This window comes from Rhincodon typus, chromosome 8 (genome assembly GCF_021869965.1).
Source record: "Rhincodon typus isolate 14 chromosome 8, sRhiTyp1.1, whole genome shotgun sequence".
Classification (NCBI taxonomy): domain Eukaryota; kingdom Metazoa; phylum Chordata; class Chondrichthyes; order Orectolobiformes; family Rhincodontidae; genus Rhincodon; species Rhincodon typus.
Window position 1 is genome coordinate 19,340,796 of NC_063339.1, and position 20,824 is coordinate 19,361,619.

Sequence of the window (20,824 nt, forward strand, 5' to 3'; positions counted from 1 at the left end):
GATTGGCCTGCTGTGTTCATCCAGCTCTACACCTTTCATGACTCCCTGATTTACTCTATCTCCACCTTTACTATCTTTTCTCCTTCTAATTTTCTGTTCTGTTTTTTTTCATAAAAGAAGCAACACCTGTCCCTTTTATTTTCTGCAACTGTCAAAACTCATTATGAGGGCTATAATACTTTCCATGCTCATCATTGTTACTCACAGCACTTGCGGTCAGTATTTAAAGTCATGACCCCGCTTTCACAGATTTACAAAAATGGCAAAACTAATCTGCATTATGTTGCCATTATGTTGTTGAAGGCTCTTTAATGTTCACAAGACCCAATTAACTTTAAGTGGCTTCTTGCCTTTGTTATAAAACAGAGGTCGACCCCCCTCCACCACCGATAACTAAACCAAAACACCCAGAGACGCCTCCCTCACCCTATAATCTTTTAAAAGAGCCCAAATCCATTATAAAGGAATGGTTAAACAAAAATAAACCCTTGACACTCTCTTTAAAATCAACAAGTAACAATTTCTTTATTTAACTCTAACAGCGAACAAGCTAATTAAACTGTTAACAAACCGAATAAACCCCTTCTAACTACTAACTATTTCCGAATAAAACAAGATCAAGATTATAATGGTATGCTGTTCCAATAAATATGAGTACCACTTAAATTAGAATATAGTCTCTCAAAATTACAGCCAGGTTACAACCTCCGGAATTTTTTGTATCTTCTCCGACGAATTCTTCCGTCAGGAATGCCTTCTCGGTGAATCCTTCTGTGAGGAATGCCTTTTCCATCGAATTCTTTTGTCAAGAACATTAACTACATGTGCCGTATGCACCTTTAATTCAGATGGAGGTTACTCTAAGGCTTAGAAAATTGTGTGAGAGCCAGTGATTCTTTCTTTTAGAGCTGAGAGCTGTTCTTTTGGCAGATGGCAGTTGGCTCTCCTGATTTTCCAACTGCCCTCTCCTTTTATACCCTTCATGACATGTCAATTTCTTACTATAAAATTGGTCCTATGTTGTCAAAACCATCAGTTTTAAATTTATGCAGAGAAAGTAGGAACTGCCGATGCTGGAGAATCTGAGACAACAAGGTGTAGAGCTGGATGAAACAGCAGGCCAAGCAGCATCAGAGGAGCAGGAAAGCTGACTTTTCGGGTCCCAAAACCAGCCCAGCTCGTACCCGCCTCCCTAACCTGTCTTCCCACCTATCCACTTCTCCCACCTCAAGCCCCACCCCCATCTCCTACCTATTAGCCTCATCCCGCCTCCTTGACCTGTCCATCCTCCCTGGACTGAGCTATCCCCTCCCTAACTCCCCATCTACACTCACCTTTACTGGCTCCATCCCCACCTCTTTGACCTGTCTCCTCTCCACCTATCTTCTCCTTTATCCATCTTCTATCCGCCTCCCCCTTTTTCCCTATTTATTTCAGAATCCCCTTCCCCTCCCCCATTTCTGAAGAAGGGTCCCAACCGAAACGTCAGCTTTCCTGCTCCTCTGATGCTGCCTGGCCCGCTGTGTTCCTCCAGCTCCACCCTGTGTTATCTCTGACTCCAGCATCAGCAATTATTACTATCTCTGCAGCTTGGCCTGTTAGCTGCACAGCCATTTGATACAAATGTTTCATTTTAGGTGCCCTGTGCATCTGCAAAACCACAGACATCCTTTTTGAATCTCTAAGCATAGAAAAATCATAACACCTTTTAAAGGGGCCACACACTGCTTTCCCCATAGCATTTTATAAATACCAACATTTTACAAACACCAACATTTTACAAAGACCAAATTCTAATATCCTGCCTTCCAATTCACAAGTACGCTACCCAACTTTGCAACAACTTGTACATTTCTTCTTTCCCCAGGTGCAAACCCAGCTCCTCAACAATTTCCACTCTGTTCCTTATCCCAATCTCACTCTAATCTCTCTGTCTTTCTCTCCTGTTCCTATAATATTTGTAGACCTTAGCAATCATAGGAAGTTCTGGTATTGTGGGAGAAATGCAAAGAAGTTTCTGAGGAGGGCAGGGTTAAAGATAAGTTGCTGCTGATGACATTTTGCAATGAAGGGGCTTGTGCACACCCAGTGTTGATATTCAGACTATTACAGGAATTGGAAAATTGAGAGATAAAGTATCACTGCACACTGTTTCTCCCAAGCACAATTTTACTGCTACATAAGATCTATAAAATATAAGAGGAAAAAGTTAAAACTTTTGTTGTATATCCATACTGATTGTAGATGGTGCCACAAACTAAATGAATCATCAAGGTTACGGAAACCAATTCTCGCTGTAAAACCAGACATCACTTCAATATTCCCTACCAAGGGTCAAGCACAACCAGCTGTTAGTTGAATTGAAGTCCTTGTCTTTGTGAACAGTAATTTTGGATGGATTCTAATACTGACCTCCAAACCTGATTGGTTGTATTATTTCTTTAAATAGGCAATTGAACTTTGACCTGTGTTCCATACACCAGATGGCTACAAGCTATGCTTGGTCAATTATGAGTTTTGCACCAGATGTGCCAATCTCTATTGGAGTGGAATCCCACTAGCCTCCCAGTGAAGCTAGAGATATTGAATATTTCATGTTCAGCTGCTACAACAGCTGTAATGGATGTTGCCAATTTAAATCATGAAATGCGTGTGTTGACGACTTGATTTAGCAACTTAATTGTGAATTGTGTTAAAACTTACCGCACTTATTCATCATTAGCATGGCAATTTTCCATTTCCTATTCATCTTGCGCATCCAATGACCATCATCTACTTATTTAACACAGGGGCTAGTTATTGAAACTAGTCTCCCTGACAGACTTATTCACAATATTTATTCTTTTGGAAATTCTAAATGATTCTAAGGAACGTGATATATTCATTTTTTTCACTGTCATAGAAGGAGGCAAAGTTCGGCACAGGGATTGGCCCTACAGCCCACTAAGCCTGCACTGACACATGATGCCTATCTATTGAAAAGCCTTTTGCCTCCATGTGGTCTATATCCCTCTATTCCTTACCTATTCATGATCTGTCAAGATGCCTCTTAAACATTGCTGGTGTATTTGTTTCTACCACCTCCTCTAGCTGCACATTTCAAGCACTTAACACTCCCTGTGTAAAAAAGCCTTGTCTCTTTCCCCCTTTTACCTTAAACCTACATCCCCTAGTACTTGACCTTTCTACCTGGGGAAAAGACTCCAACTATCCATTCTATCCATGCCTCTCATAATTTTATAAACTCTATGTGGTCTCCCCTCAGCCGCAAAGTTCAAGTGAAAACAAGCCAAGTTTGTCCAATCCCTCCTTGTAGCAAAAACCCTTTGAACCAGGCAACATCCTGGTAAACCTTTTCTGTACCCTCTCCAAAGCCAAACATCCTTCTAATAGTGTGATGAGCACAACTATATACAATATTTCAAATTAACCTAACTAAAGTTCCATACAGCTGCAACTTGACTTGTCAATTTTTATATTTTATGCCCCGACTGATGAAGGCAAGCATGCCATATGCCTTCTTGACCACGCTTAGCCCCTTGTGTTGCTACTTTCAGGGAACTGTGGACCTGTGCATTTTGATCTACTTGTATGTTAGCACTTCTAAAGTTCTTCCATTTACTATATACTTTCCTCCTGCATTAGATCATCCAAAATGTATCTTGCATTTGTTCAGATTAAACTTCACTTGCCATTTCTCTGGCCAACTCTCCAGCCAATTTATATCCTGCTGTATGCTCTGGCACCTCACTATTGGCCACTCCCCAGTCTCTGTGTTGTCTGTAAAATTACTAATCGGATCACCTACATTCTCCTCCTATATATATAATATATTACAAGCAACAAGGTTCCACCACTGATCCCTGTGTAACACCACCAGTCATAGATATCCAATCAGAAATATACTCTTCCACTGCTATTCTCTCTCTCTCTTCTATGACTAAACCAGTTTTGTATTCATCTTACCTGCTTACCATGGATCCGATGTGACATCACCTTCTGTATCCACCTGCCAGGGGGGACTCTTGTCAAAGACCTTGCTAAAGTCTATGTAGACAATATCAATCACCCTGCCCTCATCAATCACCTTTGTCACTTCCTCAAAAAAATTCAACCAATTTTGTGAGACATGACCTCCCCTTCACAAAGCATGCTGCCTATCACAAACTTTTCCATATGTGAGCATATACTGCCTCTAATCTCTATCTTCTCTATTAATTTCTCTACTACTGATATAAGGTTCACAGCCTGGAATTTCCTTGATTATTCCTGTTGCTCTTCTTAAACAAAGGAATTCTGGTTATTCTCCAGTCACCTGGGACCTCTCCTGTGACTAAAGAGGATATAAAGATTTCACACAATGCCCCAGAAATTTCCTCCCTTCCCTCCCTTAGGAGTCTGGGACAGATTCCATCAGGTCCTGGGGATTTGTCTACCTTAATGACATCTATGCTACTTCCAACTTCAAGCGCAATCAGTAATCTGAATTCAATAAAACGTTTCCCTTACTTAACAATAAGAGTTCAATTGTTTATAGATGTATCCCCTCAAACATCATTGATTCAAGAATAATCTAATTGACAAAAACTGAAAGAACTGCGGATGTTGTAAATCAGAAACAAAAACAGAAATTGCTGGAAAAGCTCAGTAAGTTTGCCAACATCCAGAGATTTTGAACTGTGCTGAGGACGGGTCACTCAACCCAAAATGTTAACTCTGATTTCTCTCCACTGATGCTGCCAGACCTGCTGAGCTTTTCCAGCAATTTCTGTTTGTTTCTCTTAATTCCATCTATCTTGTTCACCTCAACTATTTATGGTAACGAGCTCTGCATATGAACCACTGCTTGGGAAAGGATGTTTCTCCTGAATTCTTTATTGAATATATTAATGACTATCTTAGCCCCAAGTTCTGCTTTTGCAAACATTAACTCACGATTTGTGAAGGTCTGTTATTTATTGTCCATCTCTAATTATTCTTGAGACCATGATAATGTGCTGAATCCTTGAATCACCCAAACACTTGACCTTAGGAGAAGTGCAGCAAAGTTTTAGCAGAATGATATTAGGGTCAAGTTGTGAGGATAGGTTGCATAAAACCTACTGTATCCTTCAAGTTTAGCTGATTCAGAAACAATCTGATTGACATACTCAAAATGATAAAAAGGATTTCATAGAATGTTTTCTCAGTATCTACTCCATCTTATGGGAAGATCCAGAATGAGAAAGTATAATTGTGACATTAGAGCCTCGTCGGTCAGGAGTGAAATCCAAGGGCAGTTTTTCACACATAAGGAAGGAAAGATCCAGAATTTCCTTTCCTGAAAGGTTGGGGATGCTGGGTCAATGGTAATGTTTGGTGAATAAAGGACTTTGATTGGCTGAGTGTATTCTCATGTATTGGAAATGGCATGTCCATGGACTTAAGGTTCGGATCAGGAATTGAGTGACAAAACAGTCTCAAGATGCTACATGGCATATTACCCTTATGTATTCTTGGAGTTTAAAAGACACAGTTAAACCCAATCCAAATTTCTGAAGAAGGGCCTAGGCCTGAAACATCAGCTTTCCTGCTCCTCTGATGCTGCTTGGCCTGCTGTGTTCATCCAGCTCTACACTTTGTTATCCCAGATTAAAATTGAGTTGCTCTTGAACAAACGTTAAAAAATTCTGAATACATATTCTGGTTAACTTTTCATTGAAGAGATAATGGGTGGAAGAAAAAGTTTTCAATGACATGTCGTTTTCAATAGATAAAGCTTCACACTTTTTAAAGATTGCTCTCGATTTTATTAATGGTTTCTTAAATAAATTTAGGTTGATGTAGATGACTGATTACTCAAGATGAATGTACTCTCTGAAAAGGCTATGTGATGAATGGCTTGAATGTTTTGAAAGACATGAATCATTCAAGCTTCTAAAGATTATGTCACATGTCCCAGATGAAATAAGGTATCGAAAAGAGATTTTGATTATGCACAACAGACACAGCAAGCTTACGTGCCTTTATTACGCTTTGTAAAATTACTGAACCATCAGATTAAGTCATCACTCATTACATTATTACTTTTCTCTCACCAAACATTTTCCACTACTAGCTTCACAAATACATTATTCACCAATAGAGATAAACAGATTATGGTAATATTTCTTGCCATTGAAAGCCCAGCATCAAAATATAATAGTATGACTACTCTAAACATATCTTGAATATATGAATTAAAGCTAATAAAGAAAAGGTCTTTATAAAACAGTTGTATGTGAAACTTAAACATTTTACGACCATTCATTGCCGAACCATGAGGTTGAATTGCCCAGAGATAGTAGGAACTGCAGATGCTGGAGAATCCGAGACAACAAGGTACAGGGCCTGGTTGAATTGTCCAGTTTATTTTGAGGGGAACACCAGAAAATATTACAGGATAAAAAGTCAAGTGACTTCAAAACTCTGGAATGGAGCTGTATAATTAACTCGTGTTCATTCAAAGTTTGTAGGCCACATTCAATTTTCATGTGCCTGCCATTAGAACAAGTGGTGAGTAATTCATCAGTGAACAATATTCAGCACCATGCACAATTCTTCATATATTAAAGCAATCCAGCAATCCATATTTACCTGCAGTGAGACTTGGATGACATCCAGGCTCAGGATGATATGTGGCAACCAGCAAATCACATCACACGAGTGCCTGACAATGACCATCTCCAACAAGAGAGAATCTAACCCTTACCCCACGATATTCAATTTCATTAACATTGCCGAATATCCTACTATCAATGCTCTAGTGTTATCATTGGCCAGAATTTGAAGTGGGTAAGTCATGTAGAGACTGACTAAATGCTTTTGTGGCACAGTGGTAGTGTTCCTCTATCTGAGTCAGACAGCCTTGGTTCAAATCAAACAGAGATGTGTCATAACACATGAATGGGTTGTTTAAATATGTGTATAAATTTTGGCTCCAATACCATGTCAAAGTCTCAGAATTCTGTGGAGAGTAACTCACTTCCTATCTTCCTGTCCACCATCTACACAGCATGAGTCAGGCTTGTGCTGAAATATTTTCCACTTGCCACAACAATCAAGAAGCTCAAAACTATTCAGGCTAAAGCATTGCAATCTATTGTCTTTGACTTTCAAATTCTTATCACTTATCCACACTGTCAGCAGTGTGTACCATCTGCAAGATGCATTGCAGTAAGGTTCCTTCAAGAGTACCTTCCAAACTGACAATTTCTACCACCTAGAAGCACTTGGACAGCTAATGCATGGTAACTTCTCCAATTGCAAGTTCCTGTTCAAGTCATACACTATCCTGGATTGGAACTATATCACCACTCCATCACTGTTCTTGGGTCAGAAATCTAGAACTCACTTCTTACAGAATTTTGCACATGCCTACACCAAGGACTGCAGTGGTTCAAGAGGTAACTCACCATCAGCCTCTTCAGAACAATGAAGGATGACTAATAAAGTCTGACCTCACCAGTGATGCCCACATCCTTTGAACAAATTAACATGAGTGAAGATTAGTGACAAAACGTATAAACTCTGCAATATGTATAACCTTTCTTTTGGGTACACATTCACACAATCTCCAAGCTTTGGAAAAAAAGTATAAAATTCTGTAGAATATTACCTGAGTACTTTGGTCAAGTAACATTTGAATTCAGGGAAAAATAATTATTCATGAACCATCCAGACTCTGATCTGTTATGGAAGTCACTTTGCACACAAGCTGTTGGCTCTAGGGTGTCTTTGTGGATCAGTTATGGCAGACTCAATTCACTGTTCTGGAGATAGTAAGGTAATTTTGAATTTACCTGTAGGAACATTCCACTTATAGTATTAAATCTTCCCAGTGGGCTTATAAATCTGAAAATTTGAGATGGGTTTCAGAGAAGAGAGAGAAAAATAGAGACAGAGACAGAAAAAAAAGGTTGTCGCTTGAGTCAAAGTATCCTTCTAATATATATTTTCCCTTCCACTCACAGCCTGGGTCCTGTGAAATCTCTTTGAAAATGTTGAAGGCTTAGTGTCTCAATCTAGACAGGTTTTTCTTTTCAAATGCAGCATTGTCCTTTACTTTGCAAAATGTCCTTTCCATGATGTTTAAGATGCATATGTACGTGTTCTGTCAATAATGATATAAGTTCATATTTCAATTAACACATCTTCATAACAGTGAACTGTGGAAAATTGTGCTACATTCCTAATCTTATCACATTTCCCATTCCCTTCATCCCACAATCTCTTCTCATTTCTAAACAGCAGATATGGTCTGATTTGTCTTTGCTTTCCCCACTCCCCCTTACAAAATTTTGCACCTTTCTTCTTTCGTATAAAGTTAGAAGTCATGCGAGACCAGGTTATGGTCCAACAGGTTTATTTGCAATCACAAGATTTTGGAGTACTGCTCCATTATCATGTGATAAAGGAGGAGCACCTTGAAAGCTTGTGATTGCAAATAAACCTGTTGGAGTATAACCTGGCGTTGTGTGACTTCTGACTTTGTCCACCCCAGTACAACACTGTTATCTTCACATCATGGCTTCTTTTGTGTGTTCAACTTGTTGGCAGTAGTCTAGGAGCGTGAAATGAAAGAGAAACAAGGGGCTGACAACATTGAAGCACTATTATTCAATCTCTTAATTGCAACCACCATCACTGCACATTCTTTGGAATGTATTGTAGAGGTTAGACCTTCATTTGGTAAGTCACTGGCCAGTAATAGCCTGCAGCTTGGGCAGGGAAAGGGGATAACACAGATGTTAGTTCTTGAATGGTGAGATTGCACAAATATTTTGCTTCAAATGATTTAATGGAGAAAGTGTTGATTAAGATGTCAAAATAAAAATTCTGATGCATTGGCAGACTTGCCAGCTAACCTGTTCTCAATGCCAAGGAAGACAGAACATTCCAATGACAACTTGGCATAGGCATTTGAACAGAATGCTTTCCAGGCTGGAAATGATGGTCATCATCATGAAAGTAAGAGTGGACATAATTGTGACACAATGTCTGATTACAGCACAAGTAAGCCAACAACCAAGTTCTGCATTGAAAGCTCAGACTCAGTTCATGAGATCTCAACTTGTTGCCATGCAAGTTCAAACTACAGCCCTCATGACAGTAGATATACGTGTTCCAGCTGATTACCAGGTTGGTAGAGGTTTCTGCCTGAAGAAGTGGCAATGACTCTGTGCAGTGCAATGTTGTTGTCCTGACTGAGGATGGCAGCATTTGAGGTCCCACCAATAACTGCTTCACCAATGGTCCCTGCTGCTACCCCTCAGCCAGACAACCTAGATTGTAAATGACCATAATGGCCTTTTCCTGTCTTTCCTTCTAAGAAAGCTTGTTCTTCTAAACTCAGAACTCCTGAAAGGCCATTCACAGATTCACGCAATGAAAATCAACAAGTTTCCAATATCTATACTGCAGCCACAGTAGTAATAATGTGTAGGAGAAATAGGATAGGCTTACACACCACAGGTCATGAAAGGAGAGCATTTTATATTCTTCCGTATGGAATACAAGATGTTTTGTTTTTGTTAAAATTGTAATTGAATTTTTTTTTGATAACTTTTGCTTCAGAATTCAGGTAAAGATGATGCAATGATGGTTAATAACAAAATCTGGTGAAGTGTGTGACTGTTCTACATGAGGGAGTTTAGATTTTGTTCACAGGAACCATAGTCGAGTGAGATGCTCAAGGAGAGCCTGTCTGAAACCTGTACCTGCAGGTTGACTCCACGTTCCTTCTCTTCCCATTCCTCCAGTTCATTAACTGTTCACTGCATCTCTGGAGAACAGAGTTGAGGCTTTACCAGGATCAGAATGCAGAGGATTAATCTGACTACTATGACTGAGGTTCATGCACTCTGGTCAGTAGTTCTCATTCGGGAATGACTAAAAACTTGAAAATTGTCAGAGGAAGCATAGCTCCTGGACCCTCGCTACTGTCCCAGGATGTTTCATGTGGTAGCCTGGTGGTGATTGTATACATGCTGGTCACAGACACTTGGGTTGCAGCGTGGAGTTAGCAGCCAGGATGGAGTGGATAGCTATTGCCACCGAATAAAAACCCTCTGGTTGTCAGTCAATCACCATCCAGACGTGTTGAGATTAGTCGCACACTAACTCCACTTACAGTGACTAGCCACCTTTAAAATTGTGCTGCATCTCAGGATTAAGATGTGGCAACTGCAAAGCATCATGCCCTGTCAATGGTACCTTACATTAATGGAAAGCCTATTATCCTGGTAAAACCATGTGCGCACTCCACTTGCTTTGCACTGGCCAGATAAAACAGAACAAAGATTGACTCTTGTGCTGTAGTGGTAATGTCCCCATCTTTGAATCAGGAGGCCCAGGTTCAAGTCCCATCTGCTCCAGAAGCTTGTCATGATATCCCTGGACAGGGTTGATTAAAACAAATACCTAAATTGCAACAGGATCCCTTCTACTGGCTAAAGAATGTCTGCCATCTCTTTGATGTAAGTGTGGGCATCAAACTTAGAAGAGTTTCAAACAACATGGTGAATGGTTGTTAGTTAGAGCATTGATAATGACAGCGCCAGCATTAAGTCAATGGGCTAAATCTTTTGTTTTTTGTTGGTTTAGTTTCCATTTCATCGAGTATCATAAAGGATTTCTATCCGTAAAGGCTAATGAGCTTTCTGGTGCTATCATCCCAAACTTGTCTCATGGACCACTATCCCTATAGCAACGCTCTCATCCAATACTAACTCATTTCTACCACTCTCCATACTCGGAAATATTGCTCACTGCCAGGACATCCTGGAATAGATTGGCACCCCTGTTACTGGTGCCATCTTTAAAAGATCATTCTGCAGCCAAACACACACTGTTAGTCTGGAGCTGCCCTGCATGGTTTATGACATTTGATCTGGACATTGCAGGTAAGAGAAAATTAGTATCTATTTTTGTGGATAAGCACCTGGACATACTACAGAGAGGGGAATTCAACCTCTCCCCAGACCAGCACAGGAGGGCATGATATCAGATCTTGTCAACCTGATCTGAGTTTGCCACCTGGGTCAGTGTGAACTCAGCCACAAAAGAACAAAGAACAATACAGCACAGGAATAGGCCCTTCGGACCTCCAAGCCTGTGCTGACGCATTTTGCCCTTCCAAACTAAAACTGTCTTTACTTACAGGATCCATATCCCTCTATTCCTTCCTCTTCATATATTTGTCCAGGTGTTTCTTGAATGCTGCTATTGTGTCTGCTTCCACCATCTCCTCTGGCAGCATGTTCCAGGAACTCACCACCTTTTGTGTGAAAAACATGCCTCACAAATCTCTTTTAAACTTCCCTCCTCCATCTTCCCCAACCTCTGAATCCCTGTGTCCCCTGGTAATTGATCTAGACAATATTGCAGCTTTTTGGAAAAAGATCAATGACCTTGTCCACTCTTTCAGGGTAATTCCACCACATTTTCTCAAGTACCTTACAACTACTCTATTGTACCCATTGTCCAGCATGGATCATGTTCTACCACTCTCACAATGGCAGAGAGAGAGCTGTCTTCTCTCACTTGCATTTGACTATCGATACCAGTAATTCTGCATGCTTTCATTACTGCCTACTCTCTCACTTGGGTCAACTTACCATTTTTCTCCCAACTGTAGAGGCTTTAACAGTTGTGCCAACTTTCATCTTCTGTAATGCCTCCCTGTCTCTTGTTCCAGGAGGAAACTGACTACAATAGGGCAGTAAGAGTCTGAGAAAAAGACCCTGAACCTGACCACCCCAAGCTTTGACACTGCCTGTGTCCAAGTTCCTAGATTAATAGTGGAATCTGCTTTTGATTAACAGTGCCAGGAGCCCTGATTGAAGGCTGTCTCCCTTGACTTTACTGAGGCTTGCTGCCAACCATGCCAAGCTTCCTGGCTTTGTGTCTGCATTTATTGGCAAGGCAAGACAGAAATGCTGTGAATCTAGCTCTGTCTGAGGGGGCAAAACGCAAAAAGGCATGACAAGGGAAGACAGGGAATGAGAGTAAGAGAGCAGCCCTCAGATGCAGCGTGGCCCAGTTCAGGAACTGAATGCCTGTCCCTTGCAGCAGTATTGCAAAGCTAGTTGCCAATACACCCTGAGGTGCAGCTTTCAAATGTAGAAGCACCCTATATGTGGATTGGAGATATCCATTTGTAATATGGAGAGGCAGGCCAGTATCCAATGCCAAGGTCTGTGGTACATGGAATCTGTACAGTAACTGCTCATGGACCATGCCCTGAGATGTTGGTACTAGGAGTCCAAGACGGAGATCCTTAGAAGCAAGCAGCAAACTGGAGCTACCAAGTACGTCCTCTGACTCCCACGTTGAGATTTCTCGACATCTAATTTCCACGTGATGTGTGGTAGGGTAGGAGGCTGCATATTAATGAGGCAAGAAGTGCAGTTAGTTAGGCTGACAGTAATAATCCCTATAATTGAAATTTTGTCTTGCCTAGTGAGAATTGCATCTCGATGTCTGAAACACTATTGGGAAAGTGCACCGTGTTGCTCCTGACACTAAGACATGTATCAGCTGACATCTCACATGATTCTTCCTAATATCCTGCTATAACCCACATCATTCAGACCCCTGTAAGACTTCAGGTGTTACACACTGATCAACATCACAATGTGTCTACTCTAGTTCCTAACCTCTGTGCTAATGCCTATACCAAGATAGCATCCAGCACATCTGACACTGAGGGTGTGCACAAAGTATGATGGCCATTTTATCACAAAATATCATCTTTTGTAACAAAACTATGCATCTGAACTTCAAAGTCTATGTGTTACTACAATGGTTCAGTCTTGTACTATATACATTTAAGTCCTTGTAAGTACAAGCAAACAGATGTAACCATTTCAAACAGATACAAGAGAGATGAAAAGAAACATCAGATAACATGGGATAAATGTCAGCTTTGGCTCAGATGTAACTCTTTCACCTCTGATCTGAAGAGTATAGGTTCAAGTCTCAGTCCAAAAACTTAACACCTTTCAGCTGATACTATAAGATCACACTTCAAAAATGTTTAATTGACTATAAGGCATCTTCTGACTTTCCAAGTTTTAAAGGGTGCTGTAGAAAGGAAAGTCATTCAATTTTTGCTTAATTTTCTGCTGTGGAGTTCTGCACTATCAGTGGACACATAAAATAAAATCCCATCTAACCTCGGATGTTGAGCCGGAGATAATCATTTACTTTCCAATCAACTTTACAGAAACCTAACTATCTGTTCACTGAAATTTGCTGCTATTTGTATTACTTTGGCTTGCACATTTATGCTGCCACGTTACTCTCCAGGAAAATGCTGTCTATGCTTCAAAGAAGTGCTTAATTGGCTGTGAGGTGCTTTGGGATTGTAGAGGTTATAAAAGACACTTTTTTTAATTTATCTTTTCTTCAGCCATGTCATTAAGGAATATAGTACAATAATTGTTAACTAATTAAGTAATCCCCAAAGAATCAAATCACAGTTATGAAAATAATGGAGTAGAAATTGAGATATATAAATTCTTAGACACTCATGGCTGTGTGCTCTATTTAGCTGAGACATTATGCTGTTTCTACATTTAAAAATTATATATATCCATACACACACACACACACATATATACATATATATACACAGTTCTGGCCACAACATAGGAAGTTTGAAATGAAGTTTTCATTACTGCAACTGCAACTTGTGGTCAATAGATTAATAATACTGTCTCCAAGTTTGTATCCTCCAAAAGGTAAAGGTTTCAATTTATGTAACACTTTATCACAGCATTTCAAAAAATTGATATAAGTAACTATTCTGAGGAACAGTGGGGCATTTTGCAAATATTTTGGATCTAGCTAAAATTTCATAACTGTGGAGGTAAGTGAACAAGGTATTTTCAAGCAATTCTAAGCGATGGAAAATTAGGGCTCCTGAGCCAGAGATCATCCACTCCGACCACTTTTCTTTCTTCTTTTCTTGCTTTTTCTGTTTTTTTAGTTTTTTTCTCAACTTTCCTTCTAGAACGGACCGCGGTCGAAGAGGCAGTGGTGGCGATCGCAATGGCTGGGGGCCTGAAGTTTGGTGGTCAGCCACGAGGCGGCTGATGGGCCCAGGTTGAACTTTGTCACTCAGCAGCATTGTAGTTTCTTCGAGGTCTGGATTGTGGAAGGGGCTGGGGGCCCGGAACATTCTGCAGGACTCTAGCAGTCTGCATGAGCCAGGATGGCAGTCCGTAGTGAGGTGGCAGTGCGGAGCCATGGGGATTGAGATATTGAGCCAAGCATGGGAGAGAGCGCGATCCCAGAGCGGGAAAGAGATTGATCGCTCATGGGGAGTGACAGATTGAGCCTACCATGGAGGAGAGATCAATCACTTGTGGGGAAAGCCTAACATGGAGCAACAGCGAGTCCATGGTTAAAGAATATAATTCTGAACTTTTAACTTTATTTCTTATTTACTACTTTATACTGAGAAGAATTGTAATGTTGAACTTTTAACTTATTTCTTTATTTCACAACACCCTGAAAGATAAATATTTGCTTAATCTCTATTTTAAATAGGTCTTGATTTTGCATTCCGAGGAAGGGTCACTGGACCCGAAATGTTAACTCTGATTTTTAATTCACAGATGCTGCCAGACCTGCTGAGCTTTTCCAGCAGCTTTGTTTTTGATTTTTAATTACTGATCCCTAGTTTTCCATTCACCCATAAAGGGAGTGATCTACCTTATCAAGAACCCTCCAGATCTTTTATGTTTCAATCAAGTCACCTCTTCTTTTCCTAAACCTTGTATATTGGTCCAGCCTGTCCAACATTTCCTTATTACATAATGCTTTCATTCCAGGTATTAGCCTGGTAAACCTTTACAAATGCCCTGCAATACACTTAAATTCTTCCTGAAATAGCGTGCCCAGTTCTGTGCACTGTGTTCTGAATGTGTTTTCCCCAGTGCCATGTATAACTGAAGCATAACTTCCCATCTTTTATATTCAATTCCCCTTGAAATAAATTGGAACATTCTGTTGGCTTTCCTAATTACTTGCTATACCAGCCTACCAATCATTTGCAGTTCATACAAGAGGCTATCCAGATGCCTCTGCATTTCAGACCTGCAAAAGTTGAAAGATATTCTATCAGATCATTGCGTTCTATGCCTTTACAAGTAATTACAAAGATTTTGAAATTGTCCTCCTAGTTGTAGCTGAGGGCCCTGCTCCAATGTGCTCTGTGACAATGCCTCTTTACTTGGCAAAATTTTCAGCTCACAGTAATGATCTTGACAGGTCTATAATATAAATTACCCTCTGATCTATTCAGGCATCTGAAGCTCTGACTTTCAAGGTGCTGCTGTATTCAATGAAGAGTGGCCAGGAATATTTCAAAGCATTTTACTGTTAGATTCTCCACAGTTCCAACATCAAATGATCAAGTGTTACATGGTGCATCATTAAGAATGAAAATTTCAATTTATGTTCAAGTATGATAGATCAATGGTGAGACAAGGCATTTATTAACAAAATAGAATGTTCCTTTTTTATTGTCCTGTGTAAGATCTCAAAATATTTTGGAATACTTTAATGTGCACTAGTTCCCAATGTTGTTTATTGGTTCATGAAATTCAAAAGTCAAATGGAAAGCACTTGAACAGTAAGTCACAGAACAGAGATGCAAGGCTGAATCAGATGACCTTCAAATTGGAGTTCAGCCATTGCACGGAATGGAAGTGACAATTGCAAATTTTAATTCCATGCATTAAAGATTTAACAGTTCAAAGCAATTTTACATTATTTTATCTTTAAATTGAGTAAAAATAACATAGGCTTGAAGCCTCATTTTACCTAAATAATTTGCACCTTCCACATTGGACTGAAGCAATCATGTGAATTTTAATCATTGTGCTGCAACTTAAAGGGTTTTCAAAATTTTAACATTTTACTACTGAAAGCTGAAGATGGAGCATAAACATTTTGCGTGCTGATTTGTTTATCCGTTTCTTGAATCTTAATCCACCTACTCAGATAGGGAAAACAAAAAATGCTGGAAATCACAGTAGGTCAGGCAGCATCCATGGGTAAGTGAACCTTAATTCTCGAAAAACCAAATCCAATTGGCAAATCACAATCTGTCTTCCTGTACATTCCCAACACTAGTTGGAACATGGCCGGCTATATGCTGCTTGCTCTTTTTATAGGACTCATAGGTTCTGAAGGCAGGTGGTGATTTTCTGATTCAGATGAAATTGAAGGGAAATTATCAGTATTAGTATCAATGGCAGCTTCAGTTATAGTGGATTGAATCAAAGGAAACCACGTTATGTGGGTTGCTGAGTGCATGGTATGTCTTGTGATTTCGACACATGAGTCATAACTTTTTTTAGCATTAAAATTATTCAAATGCTGTAATATATTTATTAAAGAAAAACACTATTTGAGATGATCAACTGTAAACACGTGAATAGCAGGTACATATTCTCTGTCAAGTACACAGGCCATTGAATCATTCTGCATAGATTGGTTGGGGAAAGATGATCACAATTGATATGCTGGCTGGCGTGCCATAGCCATTTGAACTCTAAGCGTAACTCTAACTCTGAATGCCTTCTGCAGTAGCTATTAAAAACACATCACTTGAAACATGGTGTCAGTAATAGGGCAGCTGAAATCATATGGATTTTCTGAAATTCAAGAGAGCTGGCGGGGGTGGGGGGAGATATTTAAAGTGATTTGCAACAGGATCAGAAGTAATACAACAGAAAATATTTTCATGCAGTGAATATGTAGAATGCATTGCCTGGAAGTATGATGGAGACAGGTTCAATTGAGGCTTTCAAGAGGGAATTGGATGTTCATTTGAAAAGAAATAAAATATAAGGGCATGGAGAAAACACAATAAATTAGCAGTTGGTAATGATACTCATTTGAAGATATAATGGGCCGAATGTCTTCCTTCTGTGCGGTAATACTTCTGCGATTCTGTGACTTACTGAATGCAAAAGTTATTGGGAAAGCAGTCTGTAACTCTGAATTGCTGGATGAGTCAAAATTGAAATCATTTTCCATTCTCTGCTGGTCTGGGAAGGAAAGGAAGACTGAGATAGAATTGATTTTTTTTCCTACATTCTGTGTTAAAACTATGGAACAGCTACAGAATTAAGTAAAAAAGAATGAGCAAATAATTGTTTTATTCTTGTTGTGAGTGCTGGAGAAAGAACTACAAGCTGTGTTGCAGCCTAAATCTCAGAGAAGTAGCACTGCCAGATAGGAGAGAGTTTGTAGTTTTTGAAGTCACACCTTGAACCCCATATTAATATTGCTTACGGTACTGGCTCAACATGGGAGTTTCAAGTGGAGGGGGAGACTATTGATCAGTATGTGATCACACTGATAGACTTAGCTGAATCCTGAGTAAAGTAAAAGATCATCTCACCAGAGATGGGATTGTCTTCCGCGTTAGAGATCCTGATGTGAGAGCAATGAGAAACTTACTCTAAAAGAAGCTGTGAGATTGTCAATCATAAGCAAGAACATAATTGATAGAAGAATTAATGTGTCTTCACATTATGCTGAGAGACATTCCAGGCCAAATGAGAGCAGTAGATTGGAGAAAAGTAGCATACGTTTGCAGAACAGCGAGCAAAAATATCAAGGCCAGAGGCAGGATATATATTGTTGAGAACATCATATAAGAGAAAGAAAAGCATGTCCAATGTGAGAAAAAACAGTGCTTTATCTGCAAGATGCTGAATCACATTGCACTCTAATGCTTAGCCAGTAAGAAGCAAAAGAAGGCTATAATGATGGTTGCTGGAGATATGTCAGCTGATGGTTCTAGAACATAGAACATAGAACAGTACAGCACAGTACAGGCCCTTTGGCCCACGATGTTGTACCAACTTATTATCCTACTAAAATCAAACTACCCCGCATACCCTACATTTTACTATCCTTCATGTGCCTATCCAAGAGTCGCTTAAAAGTTCTGATGATTCACTTCACAGGCCTACAAAGCTCGTGCTCTTGCCCTCCCTTTGTGGACATCTAACCATTTATCACCTGATTATGCCAAGCCAGTTGTATGATGCAGAATGACTTGTCAGTATTACTATCATAGAAAGTGCTGAAGAAACTTGGCAGGTCTGGCCAGCTGAGAGAGAACAAAGACAATATTTCAAATCCAATATTATGCTTTTTCGGATCCTTAGAATCATAGAATCCCTACAGTGTGGAAACAGGCCCTTCGGCCCAACAAGTCCACACCGAACCTCAGAGCATCCCACCCCCCATAACCCACCTAACCTACACCTCCCTGAATACTATGGGCAATTTAGCATGGCCAATCAACCTAGCCTGCACATCTTTGGACTGTGGGAGGAAACCAGAGCACCCGGAGGAAACCCACGCAGACACAGGGAGAATGTGCAAACTCCACACAGACAGTTGCCCGAGGATGGAATCGAACCCGGGTCCCTGGTGCTGTGAGGCTGCAGTGCTAACCACTGAGCCACCGTGCTACAAAAAGCCACCTTGCTACAAATTAGTCAAAAAAGTGCAATGATTTGTGGGATTTTTTAATTATTTAGTAAAGTTTTTGACTAATCTGTAATCAGAATGTTAGCCCCTGTGTTACCTCAGTGTTAAGGGCATCCAGTGTACTGGGCGCACAGCGTAAAACAGAAATGGAATCAAGCCACTAGTACCAGTGTTGAGATATTACAACATCAATGATGACGTCAACTTGCAATGTGATACCAGTTAGATAGGATTTGGAGTAACCATTATGCAGCAAAGATAATAAATTGCATTTGCTTTCAGGTCATGAACGTAAACTGAACTGCACTACATTCAAATTGAGGAGGAAAAGAAGCATCTGGCAATTGAATTTGTTTGTGAACAATTCAATTGTTACCTGTTTGGGAGATACAAAGTGACAACGAAGTCCAACCACAAGCCACTTTGAAACATTTTCCTCAAATCCCATCTAGTTGTTCCCAAACATTTTCAAAGAACACTACTACTTTGTTCTTAGAGGTATCGTCTGGATGTGATATACAAGCAGAGAAAACAAATACTTGTTATTGACACCTGCCAAGAGGAATTTAGGAACAGGAGAAGGCCATTCAGCTCCCCAAGCTTGTTCTGCTATTCAATGAGATCATGGCTAATCTGTGCCCTAACTCCACATTCCTGCATTTGATCAATATACCTGATATCATTGACTAACAAAATGTATTTATCTCAGATTTAAAATTAATATCTGATCTAGCATCAAATGCTGTTCCAAAACTCTATTACCCTTTGTGTGTAGAAGTGCTTCCTAACATCTCTCTTGAATGGCCTAACCCTAATTTTTAGACCATGCCTTCCCCCCAGGTTCTAGAATCTCCAAACAGTCAAAATTGCTTAGTTTTGTCTATCCTTTTCTTTTCCTGTTAATATCTTGAAGACTTTGATATCTTCAATAGAGCAACACTCCTTACGAAAAAGGTTATGTTAAAACAGAAGGTGAAAACTTCCAGATTCAATAAAAACCAACATTTTAGTGTGTGCTCTGGAAGTCATCAACCTTACAAAGACATTGAATCTGAAATAGAAATGTCTAGCTTAAATCAAGTAAAGAAATAACAAGATGTAATTTCCAAACATTGCATAGTGACCTAAGATTGACCTGAAAACAGCAAGGAAATGTGTGTTACTATAGGAGCGTTTTGGACATATGGAGATGAAGTGATTGCCCAAGACTGTATATGTATGAAAGGAATAGAGTTATTACTCCTAAGGAGATGAGATAAGAGATGCTGGAAGTGCATCTGTGCACATCATCAAGGAATTAAGTGCAGGGTGTGGAAAGCAAAGATGTGATCTCCTAGACAAACATGAGAATTGTGATTACAAGCAAAATACTCCAGATGCTGAAAATCTGATCTGAAACAAACAGAGAGTGCTGGAGAAATTAACCAGCCTACACCTCAATCCAGACTGCTTATGTTCTTATCAAACATTTGTGCCCACCTATTTTTATATCACCAGCAATTCTAATTATATTACATGCTGTCCCCTCCAACAAGTAAGTGATTGAGGCCCCACAACTGATCCTTTCAGTACTCCACTAGTTACATCTTTCCAACTTGGAAAACACCCATTAATCCCAACTCTCTGCCTTTTGAGCATTAGCCAGTACTTACCCCGCGGTTATAGATTGCACGCAATATTGTGAGGTCATATTTGTGCAATAATCTTTTATGTGGCAGCTAATCAAATGCCTTCTGGAAATACACTACATTCATCAGTTCCTCTTTATCAACTTTACTTGTCATATTCTCAAAGAAGTCTAGGAATTTTTTCAAACATGGCTCCCCTTTCAAAAAACCATGTTGATTCTATTTGATTCATTTAAGCTTTCCTAAATGTTTTTTTTCTATTCATTTGTGGAATGTGGGCATCGTTGGCTGGCCAGCATTTCTTGCCCATCCCTAGTTGCTCTTGAGAAGGTGGTGGTGAGCTGCCTTCTTGAACTGCTGCAGCCCTCCTGCTGTAGGTTGACCCACAATGCTATTAGGGAGGGAATTCCAGGATTTTGACCCAGCGACAGTGAAGGAACAGCAATATATTTCCAAGTCAGGATGGTGAGTGACCTGGAGGGGACCTTGGAGGTGGTGGTCTTAATGTTTTCCTATTTCTTCCTTAAGAATGAACTCTAGTGTTTCCCAATGACAAATGTTAGGCCAACTGGCCTATAGCTTCCTTCTTTCTATCTCCCTATCTCCTTAAACATGAGAATCATATAAATGTTTTTATAATCCATTGAAACCCT

The 20,824-nt window shown here is 39.9% G+C and overlaps 1 protein-coding gene across 1 annotated transcript in view; it reads left to right on the top strand.

The window, feature by feature from the left end:
* Nucleotides 1–14,118, top strand: part of LOC109931764 (UPF0547 protein C16orf87 homolog) — a 123,482-nt gene extending 109,364 nt beyond the window's left edge. The window contains 3 exon segments of the mRNA XM_048600044.1: nt 9,029–9,159; nt 9,595–9,601; nt 14,036–14,118. Coding sequence (XP_048456001.1) covers nt 9,029–9,159; nt 9,595–9,601; nt 14,036–14,118 — 221 coding nt within the window.
* Nucleotides 14,119–20,824: the final 6,706 nt, after the last annotated feature.